Source organism: Chiloscyllium plagiosum, chromosome 27 (genome assembly GCF_004010195.1).
Source record: "Chiloscyllium plagiosum isolate BGI_BamShark_2017 chromosome 27, ASM401019v2, whole genome shotgun sequence".
Classification (NCBI taxonomy): Eukaryota; Metazoa; Chordata; class Chondrichthyes; order Orectolobiformes; family Hemiscylliidae; genus Chiloscyllium; species Chiloscyllium plagiosum.
This window is the reverse complement of record NC_057736.1, coordinates 23,684,425-23,703,048: the sequence shown is the minus strand read 5'-3', so window position 1 is coordinate 23,703,048 and position 18,624 is coordinate 23,684,425. Positions and strand designations below refer to the sequence as shown.

Here is an 18,624-nt window from a genome sequence, read left to right as displayed (position 1 = left end):
GTGTATGGAATGAGCTGCCAGAGGAAGTGGTGGAGACTGGTACAATTGCAACATTTAAGATGCATTTGCATGGGTATATGAATAGGAAGGGTTTGGAAGGATATGGGCCAGGTGCTGGCAGGTGGGACTAGATTGGGTTGGGATATCTGGTCGGCATGGACAGGTTGGACCGAAGGGTCTGTTTCCATGCTGTACATCTCAATGACTCTATGACCTCTAGAACCTATAAGTCTGGAAGGTCACACCTGGTGTGAGAATTTCATCTCCACTCACCCCATTCCTTTTACCAATTAACGAGCATAAAAACTCACTTGCATATATAATGAGGCAAAAAGCATTTATACATTTAAAGTAACTCGCTCTGGGCCAGGGTGGAAGTGACAGCCTTGAACATGCCATTCTTTAGTGTCAGAATGGAAAATCGTGGTCGAAGTGTCAGTTTGGCTCAGAGGTACCCCCCCCCCTTCGCCTCAAATTCAGATTGTTGTGTATCTTGACCGATATTTCTCATTTCGCCAATAGCACACAAAAAAATGATCCACTCACTATCTCATTGCAGTTTATGGGATCTTGCTATGTTGAGATTTGTTGCTGCATTTCCTACATTCCTAACAGTGACTAGACTTGACGAATGGCAAGTGGATATCCTGAAACTACGAAATACACTACATAAATGCAAATTATTTGCTTCTTCATATCCTTTTTCCTCCACTCTCCCTTGCCCAGGAAAAGAAAAGTTAAATTTAGTAACATGGCTACCACCCAAGCTGAGGGCTAGGGAGGCAGATCATCAGCCAGGTTTGTTACTACAGCTTGGATTATGTGACTGCATAAATCAAGTCCTGCTTTTATTACCTGACATTACGGGATTTCTTGCAAGTGTTTTGGGATCAGTTCTAGTTCCCTCCACCTTCCATGGAAACGACTGTTCAGTGGCCTTGTTGGTTGCAAGTAGCTGAAGCTGGAAAGGTGGCTAATATCTCATATTTGGCAGCAGTGCCTCACATCACAGAAGCTCACAAATGAAGAATGGCTCCTTGAGATTGAGAAGGGCACACTCCTGCTGCCTGTGAAACCAAATTCCAGCAATCCTCATGGTTTAGAATGGGTGAATGCTGAAGGAGACAAATAACAAATGTTCATTTACCTCCTGGTTTAATGAATAGATCTATTCATCCAGTCTACATGTGATTCCTTAACTAGGTTGTGGCCCAGTTAACAGTAAAGGCAAATGCAAGAAACCTTCCAAGCCTGTGAAAGGGGATGTTACAATGCTTCTCAACAAAAGGAATGTTTGAGTTTATTTATTTGTCAAAATATGCTTCAGTCATAAAATATCTATCTGTACAATATAAAACATTCCATGTTGGACATTAACAAAAACACAATAAATTATCACATTTCTCAGTTGAGCATTTTGCATTCATAGGTATTTCAATCCATTTGTAACATACATGACAAGGACTATGTACAGTCCATCTCCGGAATTAAGGCAAAAGTGCCAGATGACCATAAGGCTGCTCACGCATTAGACAGATGATTGGTGGTGAGTTTAACTGGAGGGCTACCACGCCTCAGATAAGTGGTGAAGTTGAGAAGGCAGAACCTTCAGGGTAACCTCAATTGTTGCAGGAATTGTTGGTGTCACTCTGCATTGCAAACTAGCCTTCCAGCCAACTGAGCTAACTGAGCCCAAAGGATTCTAAGTTAGCAGACCCTCAGTACATGACGTTTGAAAGGCTTTAGACAGAGGCTGTTCCCTACTGTGCCTTGGCAGCAGCTGCCTTGAACTTGACCATATCCCTCAGTACATAGATCTGGATCCTGAATGTACCAGTCTGCAAAAGACGGTTGAGAACAATTCTTTGCACTGGAAGACCAATAGGTATTGAGCAGTCCAAGGGGCAACTTTCACCAAGCTGACGGTCATCTGAGCAGAGCTGATGTTTGTGTCAGTGTGGGCCCCTAGTAACAACCTGTAGAGCACAGAATCATGTGTCACAGAGCTGCTCTGGACAAACTTAGTCCAAAATCACTGTGTTTCTCTACAGACCTTCTTTGCAAAGATCCAGTCCAGATGGATATATGTGATGGTCTATTCACCAGTACAGCCATCTCGAGGGCAATGTGTGGTCATGCAGAGAGTCTGAGTGAAAATGAATGATATGATGGGTAGTATAATTCTCACTATCAGCCAAGCTACATCTTGATGTTGTTTGAAAGTGCTGGCGATGAGGCATTCTGTGAAAAGCCTTTGACAGTCTGCCCAGGATCCATCGGTACAATCAATCAGCTCCTTTTCCCACAAGGTTTTGAAGACATTATGTGCTGACCACTGCCTGATGGGCTTATGATCAATGATACTTTTCTGCACAAACTGTTCCATGAGGGGCAGGTAATATGGTATGATCCAAGTACCTGGAGCATTCCACAGTAAGGTGACCAGAATCATCCTTCGCAACACGAGAGCTGAATAGAACCTCAGCACAAAGTGACTCTGTTTGTTTACCAAGGGTTTACACACAACGGTGGCCACCAGGATGAGAACAACATTGGGTACACTTGTCCCTCCTCTCATTGACAGATCTGCACATGGTGTCCACTTTGACCTCCAGATAAAGTAGAACATGGATTCTCAGCTTTTTGACTAAATGTGAGTCCCAAATTGTGAATCTTTAGATTCTTTGCTGCTATTGATGGATCTCAACACTGGCTTAGGCCCAATGTTGAAACAGCTATCATTCAACCCTCCAGCCATGTCTGCTGGAACCTCTGAGATCTAAGAGCTCCATAATACAGTCAGATTGACTGTGAAGAGCTTAGATGAAAGCCTACCTGTCGACTGGACCTATTTCATAAAGAGAGTGTCATTTGGCCGTTGTGGGGATCTGTCTATAAACTTTCTCCAGCAGAGATACTTAAATGACACTTTAGAGATCATTTCAGCTTGCATTTGACAGCTGATAATGTTTGAAGGGTAAGGATGTCAGGGGACCATGTTAGCACTTACAGCCAAGCCTTTGTTTTCTCTGCCATCGGAGATGAGTGTGTGGTTAGTGTTCACATGTATATCCCTGTGGCTGATGTTTTATTGTTCCTCCACTGGTGCATTCAGCTGAATGGTAACCGCACTGAGGTGGTTGATCCTTTGGAAACTGGATGAGTAAAGAACAGATCACGGTGAAGGAGGATGCCACTGGGACCATCGTCCTCCCACCTTCCAACTCCGCCAACAGAGAGAGTCAGAGCTATTTTGTGTAGGCAGGACAGTCTGGGGTGTGTTGATCTGTGACAAAACAAGAGGAATGGCAGTCGACTGCAAGTTAACCCTTTGCAGAAACTGCAAGCAAGAGGGACATTTAACAAAGGACTACAAAGAAAGCATGTGCAACCTGTTAGAGGAGGCAGGCCGATTCTACAAGGCCTTCCAAAGATGTGGTCCTAGCAGTGCTCAAATGACCAAGGTCAGAGCTGCAAGCTGTGTTTCCTGAAAAATCATTCAGTCTGCCCAGGTGATGAGCTGCCTTCTTGAACTGCTACAGTCCATGTGCTGCAGCTAGACCCACAATGCTGTTAGGGAGGCAACTCCAGGATTTTGACCCAGCAACAGTGAAGAAACAGCAATATATTTTCAGGTCAGGGTGGTGGGTGGCTTGGAGGGGAATTTGCTCCCATGTATCCACTGTCTTTGTTCTTCTAGATCGAAGTAGTTGTGGGTTTGCAAGGCAGGCTAAGGATTTAAGTTGTGCTGCAGATGCTAGCTGCAGCCTCCCTTTCAGAAAATGGAAACCCAAATGTGATCGGTAGCCTTGCCCCCTTCTCTTCAGTCTTTATGATACCAGTGTAGCAATGATTCTATTTGATGGCTGAGCAGTGTGCCCACAATCCCTGCTGCATGCACAGTGCCATAAACCCTACTTCCTCTTTGCTCCACTGACCTTATGGTGCCGGATGATGCCCAGTGCAGAAAACTCCCTCATCAAATCTATCCTGCCTTGCTTGTGTGTTGTGTATATCCTTTTGCTAAGTCCATCAGGAAGGATGTAGATTTCAGAGCTGTGATGACCCCAGGCAGCAGAGATTGCAACATCGAAGCCTTCCTGTGTGTGGGTAGCAGAGCCAGTGTCTGCTTGGGTCCACTGCCTGCATGCAGATTCATGAGCATCTTTAGCCAGTTTGAACTGGTCTCAGGAGTCAAGGTAGACTAGTCAAGAGGAAGGCCATGTTCTTTGGGAGCTGGGCTGACAGTTCCTTTATCCCTTTCACCGTCAGGTCAGATGTGGTCAGAAGCTGGGTGTGTGGTTTGCAGGGGCTGGGGTGTGCGCTAAAACCAGGGATGCGCAGGTCACCGAAGTAGAGCAGAGAATGGGCACGTAGGAGTTCACTGAGGGCACAAACCTGGGCACAAATGTGAGGTCCTTTCCTTGCTGGTGTATATGGTGCAGTTCTGACCTATTCCCTGAGACCGCACTGCCAAGGTTACCCCAGCCAAAACCATTGCATAGTTCTTATATAAATAACGTTTTAGCACTCAATCAAGGAATACTGCCTCATCAGCGTGTGACAGCCCACAAACTGGGCCACTCTTTGTTTAGATATCTCGCACAGTGGTCTATTCAGCACAATTGCAAATTTGAACATTCCTGTGTTGTGGAACTGGAATTAAACTTTGACGCTGCATTTAATTAGGGTTGACTTTCAACAACAGATTATTTTTAGACTTCTGTTGTGGCTGGTTATTATGCGGGAATGGGACAATTTGAGATAGTCCATTGGCTGTGAAACCGATTGGGACGTCCTGAGGTGTTGAAAGGCGTCTTTGTTTTTATATAAGGACGCATCAAGAAAGGACAAACAGGAGAGGGCACTAACTAAACTCATTTCTCTCCTTTGTCCAATGCTGGGGGATTGCTTTACGTATATGTATCCAGACTGAGAGCAGTTGGACAGATCCGGCAGGGCGGATTGGTTACCTGACGAGACGGAAAAGTTGCTGAACCTGTCCAACTAGGTCCGACTCATTACAAAACCGTCATGGGGATGGGTGGTTGGAAGAGCAGCTTCTAACCCCATTGAAAGTTCCCCCACCCCCTGAACAAACACCTTCGCTCCCGGCCTGCCGACAGCAGGGAAAAGGCAAGCAGTCACTAAACGGAGGTGCCAGGGTTACCTGGTGGCAACAGCACACGGTGTGTTGGAGGCGACGTTATAATGTCAGGGACAGGTAAAGACAATGGGATTTCATGGGCTTCACGAATTCACTCAACTCCTCGGTGAAACTGGCGTTAAAGTGCATGCGAGCAATATTGTGGGGATCTACCAGAGAGAGCGAGAGAGAGAAACGGAGGGTAATTTAGTCAGAAACCTTCCCCTGACGTGGGGAGGTTCGATTTATCGCTGACTTGTGCGAGGTTTAGTTTATTTTTCACAGTTGGGATTGCTACATGCTGACAAAATTCCTCTTAACGTAACGAAAAATGCCAGGTTAGTTGCGTTCACAGGACGGTGCGGGGTGATCTTAAATAATGGAAGTTAAACTTTTCAGTGTTACTGTGCCTCACCGAGCAGCCATTGACATGAATGCAGTTTATGTGTCAAACCTCACAACAATACCTTGTATTTATATAGCACCTTTAACTCCATGAAACAGCCCAAACGCTGTGCAACAAAATTTGACACCAAGTCAATGGAGCTGTCAGGCAGATGACAAAAGGATGGTTAATGAGGTGCGTTTTAAACACTACCATTACAAAGCAATAGAAGGCAGGTTTAGCGAGGAAGTGTAAACTGTTGGCAGTTATAGGTACCGCTGCCATTACTGGAGTGTTTAAACTCGGGATACTGATGGATACCACAGACAGTCCTGTGGATCGTGGAGCTGGAAGAGACAAGGAGAGGCTGAGACGCGACAGGATTTGAAAGCAAGAACTTTATAATGGAAACATTACAAAACCCAGAGCCAGTGTAGGCAGCAAGCATTGAAATCAGATGAGTGGAACAAGACTTAGTGGAAATCAGTGCAGAATGTTCAAATTCCCCAAGGTATGGTTTAGACATGCAGGGTGGGGAGAAACCAGGAATACTTTGGAATAGTCGAGTTCAGAGGGACCAAAGGTAGGAATGAGAATTTCAGCAGCTGAACAGCAAAGGTAATGGTGAAGTCAGGTGATGTTTTGGGGTGGGAACCGGTGGTATTAATGATGGTGTGGAAATGCAGATGGAAACTCATCTTGGGGTCAAACATGCACCAAATATGTGAACAGTCTGCTTCCAGCAAAAGGGATCAAGCTGGTGGCTGGGGAACAGTTTTTTTAAGAGGATCTGAAGACATTGACTTCAGTCTTCCCAATATTTAGTTGGAAGAAATTCCTGTTCATCCAGTACTGGTTGTGGGATAAGTGGTCTGACAGTGTAGACAGTGAAAGAGTTAGTAGTGTTGACGGTGAGCTGAAGCTAAATGGTCTTCAGCATACTGGTGTTAACAGATGCTGTGATTAGCGATTTTTGAGAGGATTTGTAGCTCAGGTTGATGGTAAGAATGTAAGCTCGCTAAGTCAAGCCTCCTCTCTGACCTATCACCTTCACCACCAAATTCAGTACCTATTGCATTCCCAGCTACCTTGCCCCCAACCACCCCACTCTCATTTATCTCTCAGACCCCCTTGGCCCACAAGCCTCATTCCTGAAGAAGGGCTTATGCCCAAAACATTGATGCTGCTTGATCTGCTGTGCTTTTTCAGCACCACACTATTAACTCATACATTACATGATCTATTGATTAGTTTTGGTGGTTTTGGTGGTTTTCATGGCTTGATTTTTCTGATTTATTTTTGGTGATTTGCTCTGTAAGATGAATAGCGTTGTAACTGCCTGGTGTTTTGTAGAACATGAGTAAGTATGTTGGGTGACTACCATTCAAATTGTTACATAATTCTCAGGTACAAAAGTTATTAATTATGAAGTTAGCAAACAAGGCAGAAGATTAGGATTGGATAACCTGAAATATGGAATATAAAGTTGATATGTTCCTTTGAGACAAAAATAAAACAAATCAAAGAATACAGTCCTGTGAGTAAAAGGAGTTTAAAACTAAAGGCTTTAGACTGATGGGTGGCAGATTTCAAACTGAGATGAAGAGGAAGTACTTCTCTTAACGAGTTGTGAATCTGTGGAATTCACTACCCCAGAGTGCTGTGGGCTCCAGGACACTGAATAAATGTAAGTTGGAGTAGATTTTTCATTACTAATGGATTCAAAGGTTAATGCAGGCAGATGGGTAAGGCCAAGTTGAGATTGGCCATGATGGTGTGAAATGGTGGAACAGGCTCAAGGGACTGAATTGCTTGCTACTGCCCTAGTTCTTAGATTCTTCAACTCATATCCAAAAGGAAGGCATTTAAAACAGCTATAGAAAACCATGAAGCCCTTAGAATGAAAGAGGAAACTGCGAGGTGTCCGTGTTTACAAATGGGAGTGATAATCAGAATGGAATGGAATGGAATGTCACGTGTACAGAGACACAGTGAAAAGCTTTGTCTTGCAAGCAATGCAGGCAGGTCACAGAGTTAAATAGCATAGATAAGTAAATAATAGGTAAACAGCGGCAAAAACAAAAACACAGGTATAGGCGAATGTTAAGAGTTTGTGAGTCCATTCAGTATCTAACAACAGTAGGGTAGAAACAGTTTCAAAACTGGCTGGTGTGTGTGTTCAAGCTTCTGTATCTTCTCCCCGATGGTAGAGGTTGTTGAAAAACATTGTCAGGGTGGGATGGATCTTTGAGAATGTTGTCAGCCTTTCCTTGACACCGGGCCTGGTAGGTGGATTTTATAGATGGAAGGTTGGCCTTTGTGATTGTCTGAGCTGAGTTCACCACTCTCTGTAGCCGTCTCCGATCTTGAATGGTACAGTTGCCGTTACAGTTAGTGATAGCCCCATATGTCTGGATGTATCAGTGGAGGATGCTGAACAGTTGTTTGAGATAACTAGAAAAACCATAGCTTCTGAAATGGTTAGTGTCAGTTCATGATGAGTCCATACCCAATCAGTTAGCGCCATCAAATGTTTGGACATTAGAGAGAGCAGGGTGGATAAATCAGCAGAAAACCTGCATATGCGGAGGACAAGCCAGTTATTGTGGTGTCATCAGTGGGCTAAGTCCTGAACTTGGGATAAAAATGACTGAGTGTTTTGAAATGCAGAGAATTATCAAATACAATTGGCACACTGTGGTGCCATGTTTAATAGATCCCATTTGAAGAAGTAAAGGCAGATGTATAAATCAAATGCAGCAGAAGTAGTAATGTTCAGAAGTTTTCCAATAAGCATATCACTGAGATTTATTGCAACAATTCCAGTTTGATAAAAGGGAAATGTAACAGTGTATTTTGAGAGTTCATAGGTGGTCAGGGAACCATGGAGTAGAGTTAATTAACATAGTTTTTCTCCAATCAAAAAGTATGGCACTGGAAACGCACAGCTGAAAATGTGTTGCTGGAAAAGCGCAGCAGGTCAGGCAGCATCCAGGGAACAGGAGAATCGACGTTTCGGGCATAAGCCCTTCTTCAGGAATGAGGAAAGTTTGTCCAGCAGGCTAAGATAAAAGGTAGGGAGGAGGGACTTGGGGGAGGGGCGTCGGAAATGTGATAGGTGGAAAGAGGTCAAGGTGAGGGTGATAGGTCAGACTGGGGTGGGGGCGGAGAGGTCAGGAAGAAGATTGCAGGTTAGGAAGGCGGTGCTGAATTCGATGGATTTGACTGAGACATGGTGGGGGGAGGGGAAATGAGGAAACTGGTGAAATCCGAGTTCATCCCTTGTGGTTGGAGGGTTCCTAGGCGGAAGATGAGGCGCTCTTCCTCCAACCGTCGTTTTGTTGTGGTCTGGCGATGGAGGAGTCCAAAGACCTGCATATCCTTGGTGAAGTGGGAGGGGGAGTTGAAATGTTGAGCCACAGGGTGGTTGGGTTGGTTGGTCCGGGTATCCCAGAGGTGTTCTCTGAAACGCTCCGCAAGTAGGCGGCCTGTCTCCCCAATATAGAGGAGGCCATGGAAATGCACAGCCAGTCAGGCAGCATCTAAGGAGCAGGAGAGTTGACATTTTGAACATAAGCTCTTTATCAGGAATTCCTTCAGGAAAGAGCTTGTGCTCGAAACGTTGACTGTCCTGCTCCTTGGATGCTGCCTGGCTGGCTATGCTTTTCCAGCGCTACACTTTTTGACTGATCTCCAGAATCTGCACTCCTCACTTTCTGATAGGTTTGGAAAAAAACTATCTTCCAGGACTTGATTATGGATCAGTTTTGTTCTCAAAGGTTTCAGACTTTGGACCTTGGGAGTACTATTTCTATATTTTTTTGATGAGACAAAATGGGGTTTGGTAAATCATAGACACTTTATTAGAATGTGTATTGGATGTACTTGGAAGTACATTGATTGTAATATGTCATTCAACTCAACTGGTTTTTGGCAGTGTTTGTGCTCCACTTGAGCCTTCCCCAATCCCAGTTTAACAACCTAACCAATTTCCTTCTCCCTGATGTGCTTATTTAGATTCTCCTTAGCTGCATCTAAACTGTTCTCCATTGGCTATTGTACTTTCTATGACAGCAAATTCTTCCTTCTCACCAGTCACTATGTAAATAAATTTATTTTGGACTTGCTTTTTGATTTCTTGGTGACCATCCTCATAAAATTGAAGGCTTCGAGCTTATGTTTTTCCCCACAAGTCAAAGAGTGATTATCAAAATGTTTCCCCTAAGGCAAAAGCCACTAACCTATAAGGATAACTTTGATGAAGGAGCAGCGCTGCGAAAGCTACTGCTTCCAAATAAGCCTGTTGGACTATAACCTAGTGTTTGTGATTTTTAACTTTGATAACTTTGAAGTTCTGGTATCATCTTGTAAATCTTTCTTGGACCCTCTACTGTGCCTCTTTCTTTATAATGCAGCAATCAGAACTCCACAAAGTGCTCTAAAGGCAGTACAAAATGAAACTCTGTGGGGTTACTATTTAGAACAAGAGCATAGAATGAGGATGTATATTCATGTTATGAATGAATAGAGAGACCTATGATTTCAATGACATTTCTTTGAATGTGCAACAGGTTACAATATCATAGTCAGAGTTGTTACAGTGTAGTCACTCAGCCCATCATGTCTTTACCGACTCCCTGAATGAGCAATTCACTTAATGCTATTCTACCGCCTTTTCCTGCGTAACTCCACACATTTTCCATTCAGATTACAACCGGCTTCCCTTTTGAATGCTTCAATTGAACCAGTCTCCACCACACTCTCAGGCAATGCATTCCATCACTTAACCACTCACTGCATGACATTTTTGCTTTGCTCATATCACTTTTGTTTCTTTTTCCAGTTACTATATCTTGGGTTTTATAAACCATGCCACAGATTATAAAACTAAAGAAGTAAGAATTAATTTGTTTATGACAGTGATGGTTAAAGTTCAGCATGCAGTTTTCAGTGTCCTATTATAAAAAGGATATTAACAATTTCTCCAGCATCAGAAAAACTTGACATTTGAGATTTAAATTATTCTTTAAAATTATAAGACCATAAGATATAAGAGCCGAGTTAGGCTTTTTGGCCCATCCAGTTTACTTCACCGTTTGATTGTGGCTGTTTCTCAACCCCATTTTGTTGCCTTCTTTTAGTAACCTTTGCTCCCCTACTAATAAAGAAACTACCTATATCTGTCATAAATACACTCAATGACTTGGCTTCCGCAGCCGTCTGTGGCTATGAGTTCCAAAACTTCACCATCTATTGGCTGAAGAAGTTCCTCCTCTTCTCGGGTCTAAAGGGCTATCCCTTCACTTTGAGTCTATGCCCTTGGTCTTTAGTCTGTCCTACTCATGGAAACATCTTCTCCGCATCCACTCCATCCTGGCTTCTCAATATTCTGTAATTTTCAAACCGATCCCTCTCATCCTTCTAAATACCATCGAGTTCAAACTGATTTTGTTGGTCAAATAGGGAGTGACAATGTTCTCTGCTTAGGAATCAATGACATCAACTTGAAATGGTCAGAAAAGAAGTGAGAGAGATGAGGAAACATTTGTTTACACAGAGGTTTTCTGGAGCATGAATTGTTTTGCTCTGGGGAGTATATGAAATGAAGACCGTTACATCTTTTAATGGAATAGCAGATGAACACTTGAACCAGAAGAACTTACAAGGCTTTGGGAAGAATACGTGACAATGAGATTAGTTTTACATTGCACTAACACCTAGCCAATGCAGTCAGGATGGGCTGAATGGCTTCCTTTGTAACTACAAATGTCTATGGTTTGACATATTGATCCTGTAAGCAATCTTTATATTGTTGTTCATTTTGTGAGCTGAAAGGCTTATCCCTTTTATACCGAGTCACATGAGCTGTGACATTTATGGCTGAGTACTGTACTGAAACAGACAGCAGGTGTTTTTATTTGGCATTCTGGCTGATTCGCCTATTCAAATGTACTCTGCCACTGAATCTGTGAAACAAGTGCTGACATGTTGCTGTCCCCAATGTTTCAAGCTGTTGATGTTAATTCTTAACAGGCGGCAAGATAACATGGGGCCTTTAAGCAAGATATAAATATGTAGCAATCAAATGTATTCAATGTAACTGAGGAGTGCCAGACATAGTCTGCTCAATCGAAGTTTGAATATCTTAACCTTGAATCAGTAATCTTCTGTTGCAATTATGCACAGGAAATGATTCAGTGCATGTGGCTTTATGTAATGATAATGAATAGAAGATCAAATTTGTCAAGTATGTGAAAATTATATCGGCAACTAATACATTACTGTCATATGGAAAAATTCTTACAAAATGGCAGAGAATGCTAAGGCATGTACACAGGAGTGCTGCACAATTTAGAATGAATAGGCAGGTGATACTACACACACAAACTCCATACAATGGCAGAAAATGCCAGCTGATGTTTATTGCAATGGCAGTGACTAAATTATTTTGTCAGAAAGCCTAAAAGAAAATTACCTGCTGCGTGAATTAATGCCATGACTCCATCTGCTTTTTAACCTTACGTGTCAAACTGAAGTGTATTTAGTCACCACGGTTTTAAGTATGAAAAGCTTGTTAAGAGTCACACAAGATTCAACGTCAGGTCTGGGTCAGTGTAAATTACATACTATTTGGTAAACAATTTATTTACTTTTCGTTCTGAAAATAATTCCCTTGTATGGACTAGAATCATAGGATCCCTACAGTATGGAAACAGGCCATTTGGCCCATCAAGTCCACACCAGCCCTCTGAAGAGCATCTACCCAGACACCCCCCACCCGATTCTCTTCCTGTATCTCCCCATGGATAATCCACCTAGCCTGCACATTATGGGCATTTAGCATTGCCAATCCGCCTATCCAGCACATCTTTGGACTGTGGGAGGAAATCCACGCAGACCTGGGAAAACGTGCAAACTACACACAGCCAGTCACTTATGTGGAATCAAACCCAGGTCTCTGGTGCTGTGAGGCTGCAGTGCCAACCATGCCACCTCAAAGATTGAGTGAACTTTTCTCCTCTGTGAAGATTTGAGTTATATGATACACCAATATTCTTATTTAAAAGGAAACGTAGCCTAAAGTTTGAGAAACCGTCTTTATTTCACTTAAATATTTTACTCAGCATCTTCCTCTGTAAATTTTCACCCCTTCTGCCAAAAGTGTTAATTTTTACTACATTAGGTTTCCATGTGCACTAAGCTTCTTGTGTTCTCTTGCCCAACATATGATTTTATTCTTATGAATCTGACAACATCCCGGGGTCTTAGCAAAGTTAAAAAATTTTGGTAATGGAAAAGCACAGCTGGTCAAGCAGCATCCAAGGAGCAGGAGAGTTGATGGTTTGAGCATAAGCTCTTCATGCTTAAAATGTCAACTCTCCTGCTTCTTGGATGCTGCTTGACCAGCTGTGTTTTTCCAGCACCACACTTTTTAACTCTGATCTTCAGCATTGGCAGTCCTCACTTTCTCATAGCAAAGTTAGGTGATGTAGCTAGGGCATTGGCAATGATGTAGCAATTGGTCCTGCGCCCCATCTTGTCCAGGTTAGCGAGGAAGAATCACTCAGTTTCCTTGGGGGATTTGTTAGCTTAGTTGGCTGGATGGCAGTTTTGCTGAGCAGAGTGATGCCAACAGTGTGCTTTCAATTCTTGCGATGGTTGTTACCATGAAGGACACTCTTTCTCAATCTCTCCCCTTCCCTGAGGCAAGGTGATCCTCAGCTTAAACTACCATGGCTCATCTCTAATGAGAGGGTGCCCTGTGGTTCGTCAAGAATATAGTGACTTTATCTTTACCTGATCACTATCCAATGTCTCCTGCTGGAAGGGTATAAAAGGTGAGATTAGTGTTGGCTTTTGACTACCAACAGAAAGATGCCCATCTTTTAAAATATCAAATGTTTTATTCTAAATTATTATTTAAAATATTTTTTGGAAGAACACAAGTGCTTGATTTGATGACATGTTTTCAAAAAGGTATATTTATTCATTCACAGGATGTAGGCATCACTAGCAAGGCCAACATTTATTGCCAGTTCCTAATTTCATTTGAGAATTTAGTGGGAGCCACCTTTTTGAAACACAGCAGTCCATAGAGTTGTAGGTTTTCTTGGGAGTCTTAATGACTTGCGAGGCCGCATTATACTGTGGTTACAGTACCCAGCTGAGAGTCTGGAGATGCAAAGACACCTTTCCTTTGGTAAAGACTATTTATGAGCCAGGTGGATTTTTACAACAATGTGATAGTTCCATTGTTGCTGTTGCTAGCTGTTTTCATTCCGTTTTATTTAATAGTTCCCAAATCCCCCGGGTAGAGATTGAACTCATACCTCCTGATAATGAGCCTGATTTTCTGGGTTATTAGTTCACCAAGGTAACAGATGAGCTACCAGACAGACAGAAGGCACATCTATTATTCTCTATTAGCAAGTTATGAAGTGTCAACTACAATGGGAGGAACTCAGAGATTTAGGACTAGCAGATAGTAATTGAACAAAATAAAAGGCCAGAAATTTAAGCTAAAATAAAAATTGGTAAGTAGAAATTTATACAGAACAACTTTAATGTGATAATTGTTTTTTAGCTGAACTCTGCCTGGTGGGGTAATATTACATGCATACATATAAACTTTGAACTTGTTTGTGATACAGCAAAATGATGACATGAGATCTTTAAGTGTAAAACTCAACAATTCAATGGTGTGGGGGATCAAGCTGGGAGAATCAGAAGCTCTTGGTGTCTCTCAGAGGAGTTTCTAATTGTAGAAAAATTTTCAATTTCTATTATCCAAATGAACCAAAGAGCATGGATTTGGAGACTTTGCTGCAGTAACAATGGTGAAATTGTTACTCAAGGATATGTTTAGTAGCAACTTCTGATGACTGCACATGCATAATTTGAAATGGAAGTCTAAAAGTTGTTGTCAGAGAAACTGCGCTGTTTCATAGGAGACAATTGTCTTGGTTTCAGGTGTCAAATCTATCGCATGGATTTTGGGGTCATTGCCCACCAGTTCCACACTAAAATGACTGGATGCTTTGCTCCAATACATTCACTTCTAAGTACTGAACAGGCCCTCCAGGAGTGAAAAACTTGAGGGAGTGTGGGGTGGGTAGAGTTAATATTTCATGAAAGAAAATTGCTGTCACAGATTTTGGGAAAAGTATTTTTTTAGACATTTTTTTCTGAGTCGCTTTTATATCTCTTCCCCATTCCTATCTGTATGTCCCAATCTTCATTTCACTTCCTGTACGTGATATAAATATAATTCATATTTGATGGTTTCTTTTTGACTTCCTGGTTTAGATTTATGATTCAGTAAGAATTCACTTTGTTGCTTATCCTAATCACAGGTACTGTAGGCCCCTTGTGAAGCATGTTGCACTACCTGACTGGAAATCTGTGCTGACAATGCTGTGAAAGTCATCAACATAAAGCACAGAAGCAGACCCTTTGGTCTAACTCGTCCATGCTGACCAAGTTTTTTAAACTAAAACTAGTCTCACTTGCCTGTGTTTAGCCTGTATCCCTCCAAACCATTTCTATTCATGTACTGATCCAAATGTCTTTTAAATGTTGTAACTGTACCTGTCTCTATCACTTCCTCTGGCAGCTCATTCCACATATGAACTACCATATATGTGAAAAAGTTGTCCCTCAGATCTCTTTCAAATCTTCCCCCCTTCACCTTAAAAATATGGCTTCTAGTGTTGAACTACCCCCCCCCCCCCCCCCACCCAGGAAAAAGACCTTTGCTAATTACCTTATGCATGCCCCCCATGATTCTATAATCTTATATAAAGTTACCCCTCACCCTCCTCAACACAAGTTAATAGACAGAATTTAGTTCCCCAAACATGAAGTTGGGAGTGACCCTGTACTCCGCTGGGATGCAGTCATCCTCCCATCTTCCTCTGATCAAGTCTGGGACAGGAAGACTTTGCAAAGAGCCATCCAATCCAGATGTTATTTTACAGTAGGAACTCCTGTCTTTCATAAAACTCCCTGTACTTGTTTGCTTCTCGTGCAAATTGCAAAGAACAAATTGACTCATTTAGGTGGTTGTTACACTTAGTGTAGTTCATTTGTACTCACAAATATGACTTTAGCATATTCGAGATGGTTACAGAAAATTGTTCCCAGGTTTAATGAACTGAGGGAAAAAAACAGTATACAGCACCTGCTTTGTTACTTAACTCCAAACAAGTCGACTCTTCACTGACATCTAGCATTAGAATGCTCAAACATGTTGTTTTCCTTCCAGCAGGCAAACATCCTTTAACAATATCTTACTCAGTTATGTTATTAACTATGGTCACACATTCTTCAGAAGTGACTGACTGCAGTGGTTATACACTCCTCTCTGTGGGTTCTCCTTTCAACTCCAGTACAGGTCGACATGTTTAATCTTTCCTACCTTCTTTTCATGGAATGGGGTGACCTTACACATTGACAAATTATATTTCTGAACCTTCTTTTAAAAGTGCAATACTCAATAATACTCAATAGTCTTTGTTTAATCCATCATTGCATCTGTCCAAATGATTATCACCTGTCTTTTGCTTTCTGCAGTAATTTTCTTTTGCCTGAAGCCCCTTGCAAACAATTTTCCAGAATTAAAAATGTTTACGTTTTGCTAGATGCTTCTCAGTTCAAGGAGTTTTCACACCTAAAGCTCTAGTGTCTTTGGCGAGCCTGCAATCGCTGTTGTTTTCTTTGTTGGCAATTGCTCTTGTCTCTCAGCTTTGTGAGGCTTATTTTGGAAAAATAATGGCACAAAAGTTGCTTTCTCAGTCCAGGTCTTTGAATTAAGTCACTGTTTAAGGGCTTCCACTGCTGCTGCTGCTGGGATTCAGTACTGGGAAGTGGGGAGCCTGCAGGAAGCCACCTCCTGTCCTACTATGCAAGCCCACACTTACACGTCTTCAGTGATCTATTGGCAAGTCCTGGTGAAGACCACATGTAGTAATGGCAGTGCCCACTTCTCCCACTAGTCTGCCATTTCTGCAGAGCTGTTAGCTTCTGATTGATTAGAAAGTCCTAGCGATAGGATTTGCATTTGACTGCATCAGTCAGGAGGGCTGAATCTAACCAGGTAAGTGTTTGATTGGAGTGTCATAGTGCTGTACCTTCCAGAGAGGGTCAATTTAGCTCAATTGGCTGGAGTGTTGGTTTGCAAAGCTGTGGGATTCCCACAGCATGAGTACAATCCCCACACTGGCTGAGATTCCCAAGAAGGACTCTCCTTGTCAATCTCTCCCCTCACCTGAGATGTGGTGACCCTCGGGTTAAATTGTCACCAGTCATGCCTCTCTAATGAGAGAGCAGCCATATGGTCTGGTAAGACTATAACAACTTGACTTAGACTTTCCAGAGAAAAGGAATGTGGATCTCCCACCAGTTTGTCAATCAGTGGACAAAACCCCTGTCACCACATTAATTCCTGACTTATGGATGGTGAGGTGTATTGAGAAAGTCATTCCTTTACCACTAAGAACAGAACCTGGGCCAGTGATTTGATGGTAATCCTTATCGATATATATTAAAGTGGTGTACTCACTAGCAGTTTAGTGATGTCACATCAGCTATTCCTCTATCATAATTACGTATGGGCAAAACATCACAATGATGAAGTGTATTGTCTTTTTCATGAAAACATAATGGCCTTTATACCTTGTATAGCCTCAGAACTACTCGGAAGTTGGCTAGTTGCTTGTTGAAGTGCAACAATCATAATCTAACAACATAGAGTCATAGAGTCATAGAGATGTACAGCATGGAAACAGACCCTTCGGTCCAACTCGTCCATGCCAACCAGACATCCTAACTTAATCTAGTCCCATTTCCGAGCAGTTGGCCCATATCCCTCTATCCCCTCCTTTTCACATACCAATCCTGATGCCCTTTAAATGTTGCAATTGTACCAGCTTCCTTTACTTCCTCTGGCAGCTCATTCCATACACGCACCACCTTCTGCGTAAAAACGTTGTCCCTTAGGTCCCTTTTATATCTTTTCTCTCTCACCTTAAATGTATGCCCTCTCATCCTGGACTCCCTCACCTGAGGGAAAAACTTTCTCTATTTATCATATCCATGCCTGTCATGATTTTATAAACTTTCTGGTCATCTCTCAGCCTCTGACGCTCAAGAGAATACAGCCCCAGCCTATTCAGCCTCTCCCTATAGCTCAAATCCTCCAACCCTGGCAGCATCCTTGTAAATCTTTTCTGAAGTCTTTCAAGTTTTACAACATCTTTCTGATAAGAAGAAGACTAGAATTGGACACAATATTCCAACAGTGGCCTAACCAATGTCCTGTGCAGCCGCAACATGACCTCCCAACTCCTGTACTCAATACGCTGACCAATAAAGGAAAGCATACCAAATGCCTTCTTCACTATCCTATCTACCTGCGAGTCTACTTTCAAGGAGCTATGAACCTACACTCCAAGGTCTCTTTCTTCATCAACATTCCCCAGGACCTTACCATTAAGTGTATAAGTACTGCTAGGATTTGCTTTTCCAAGATACAGCACCTCACATTTATCTAAATTAAACTGCGTCTGCCACTCCTCAGTCCATTTGATAAAGATCCCGTTGTAGTCTGAGGTAGCCTTCTTCACACTCCAGTTTTGTGTCATCTGCAAGCTTATTAACTAAACCTCCTATGTTCATGTCCAAATCATTTATATAAATGATGAAAAGTAGTGAACCCAGCACCGATCCTTATGGCACTCCATTGGTCACAGGCCTCCGGTCTGAAAAGCAACCCTCCAACACCATTCTCTGTCTTCTACCTTTGAACACTGGGAACATTCACCTTGGTTATGGAGAGAGATAGGTGCGTGCAACAGGGTAGGTTTTACAATTGGGGGAATGGTAAATACGATGCTGTAAGACAGGATCTGAGGAGCATAAGTTGGGAGCATAGGCTGTCAGGGAAGGATGTCGTGGAAATGTGGAACTTTTTCAAGGAACAGATACGACGTGTCCTTGATATGTATGTACCTGTCAGGCAGGAAAGAGATGGTCGTGTGAGGGAACCTTGGTTGACGAGGGAAGTTGAATGTCTTGTAAAGAGGAAGAAGGAGAC

At 42.5% G+C, this 18,624-nt stretch overlaps 1 protein-coding gene across 3 annotated transcripts in view; it reads left to right on the top strand.

Moving 5' to 3' along the window:
• Positions 1 to 4,808: 4,808 nt before the first annotated feature.
• Positions 4,809 to 18,624, top strand: part of LOC122563652 (non-compact myelin associated protein) — a 95,949-nt gene continuing 82,133 nt past the window's right edge. Inside the window, exon 1 of one of the 3 annotated variants that reach the window (XR_006315684.1) lies at positions 4,809 to 5,189. Coding sequence is in view for 2 of the 3 variants with exons in the window: in XM_043717664.1 (XP_043573599.1) it covers positions 5,212 to 5,224 (13 nt within the window). In the remaining variant the exon portion in view is untranslated. Of the gene's footprint in view, positions 5,225 to 5,462; positions 5,485 to 18,624 lie in introns of those variants that run through there. The other 2 variants (XM_043717664.1, XM_043717665.1) reach the window with 2 other exon arrangements.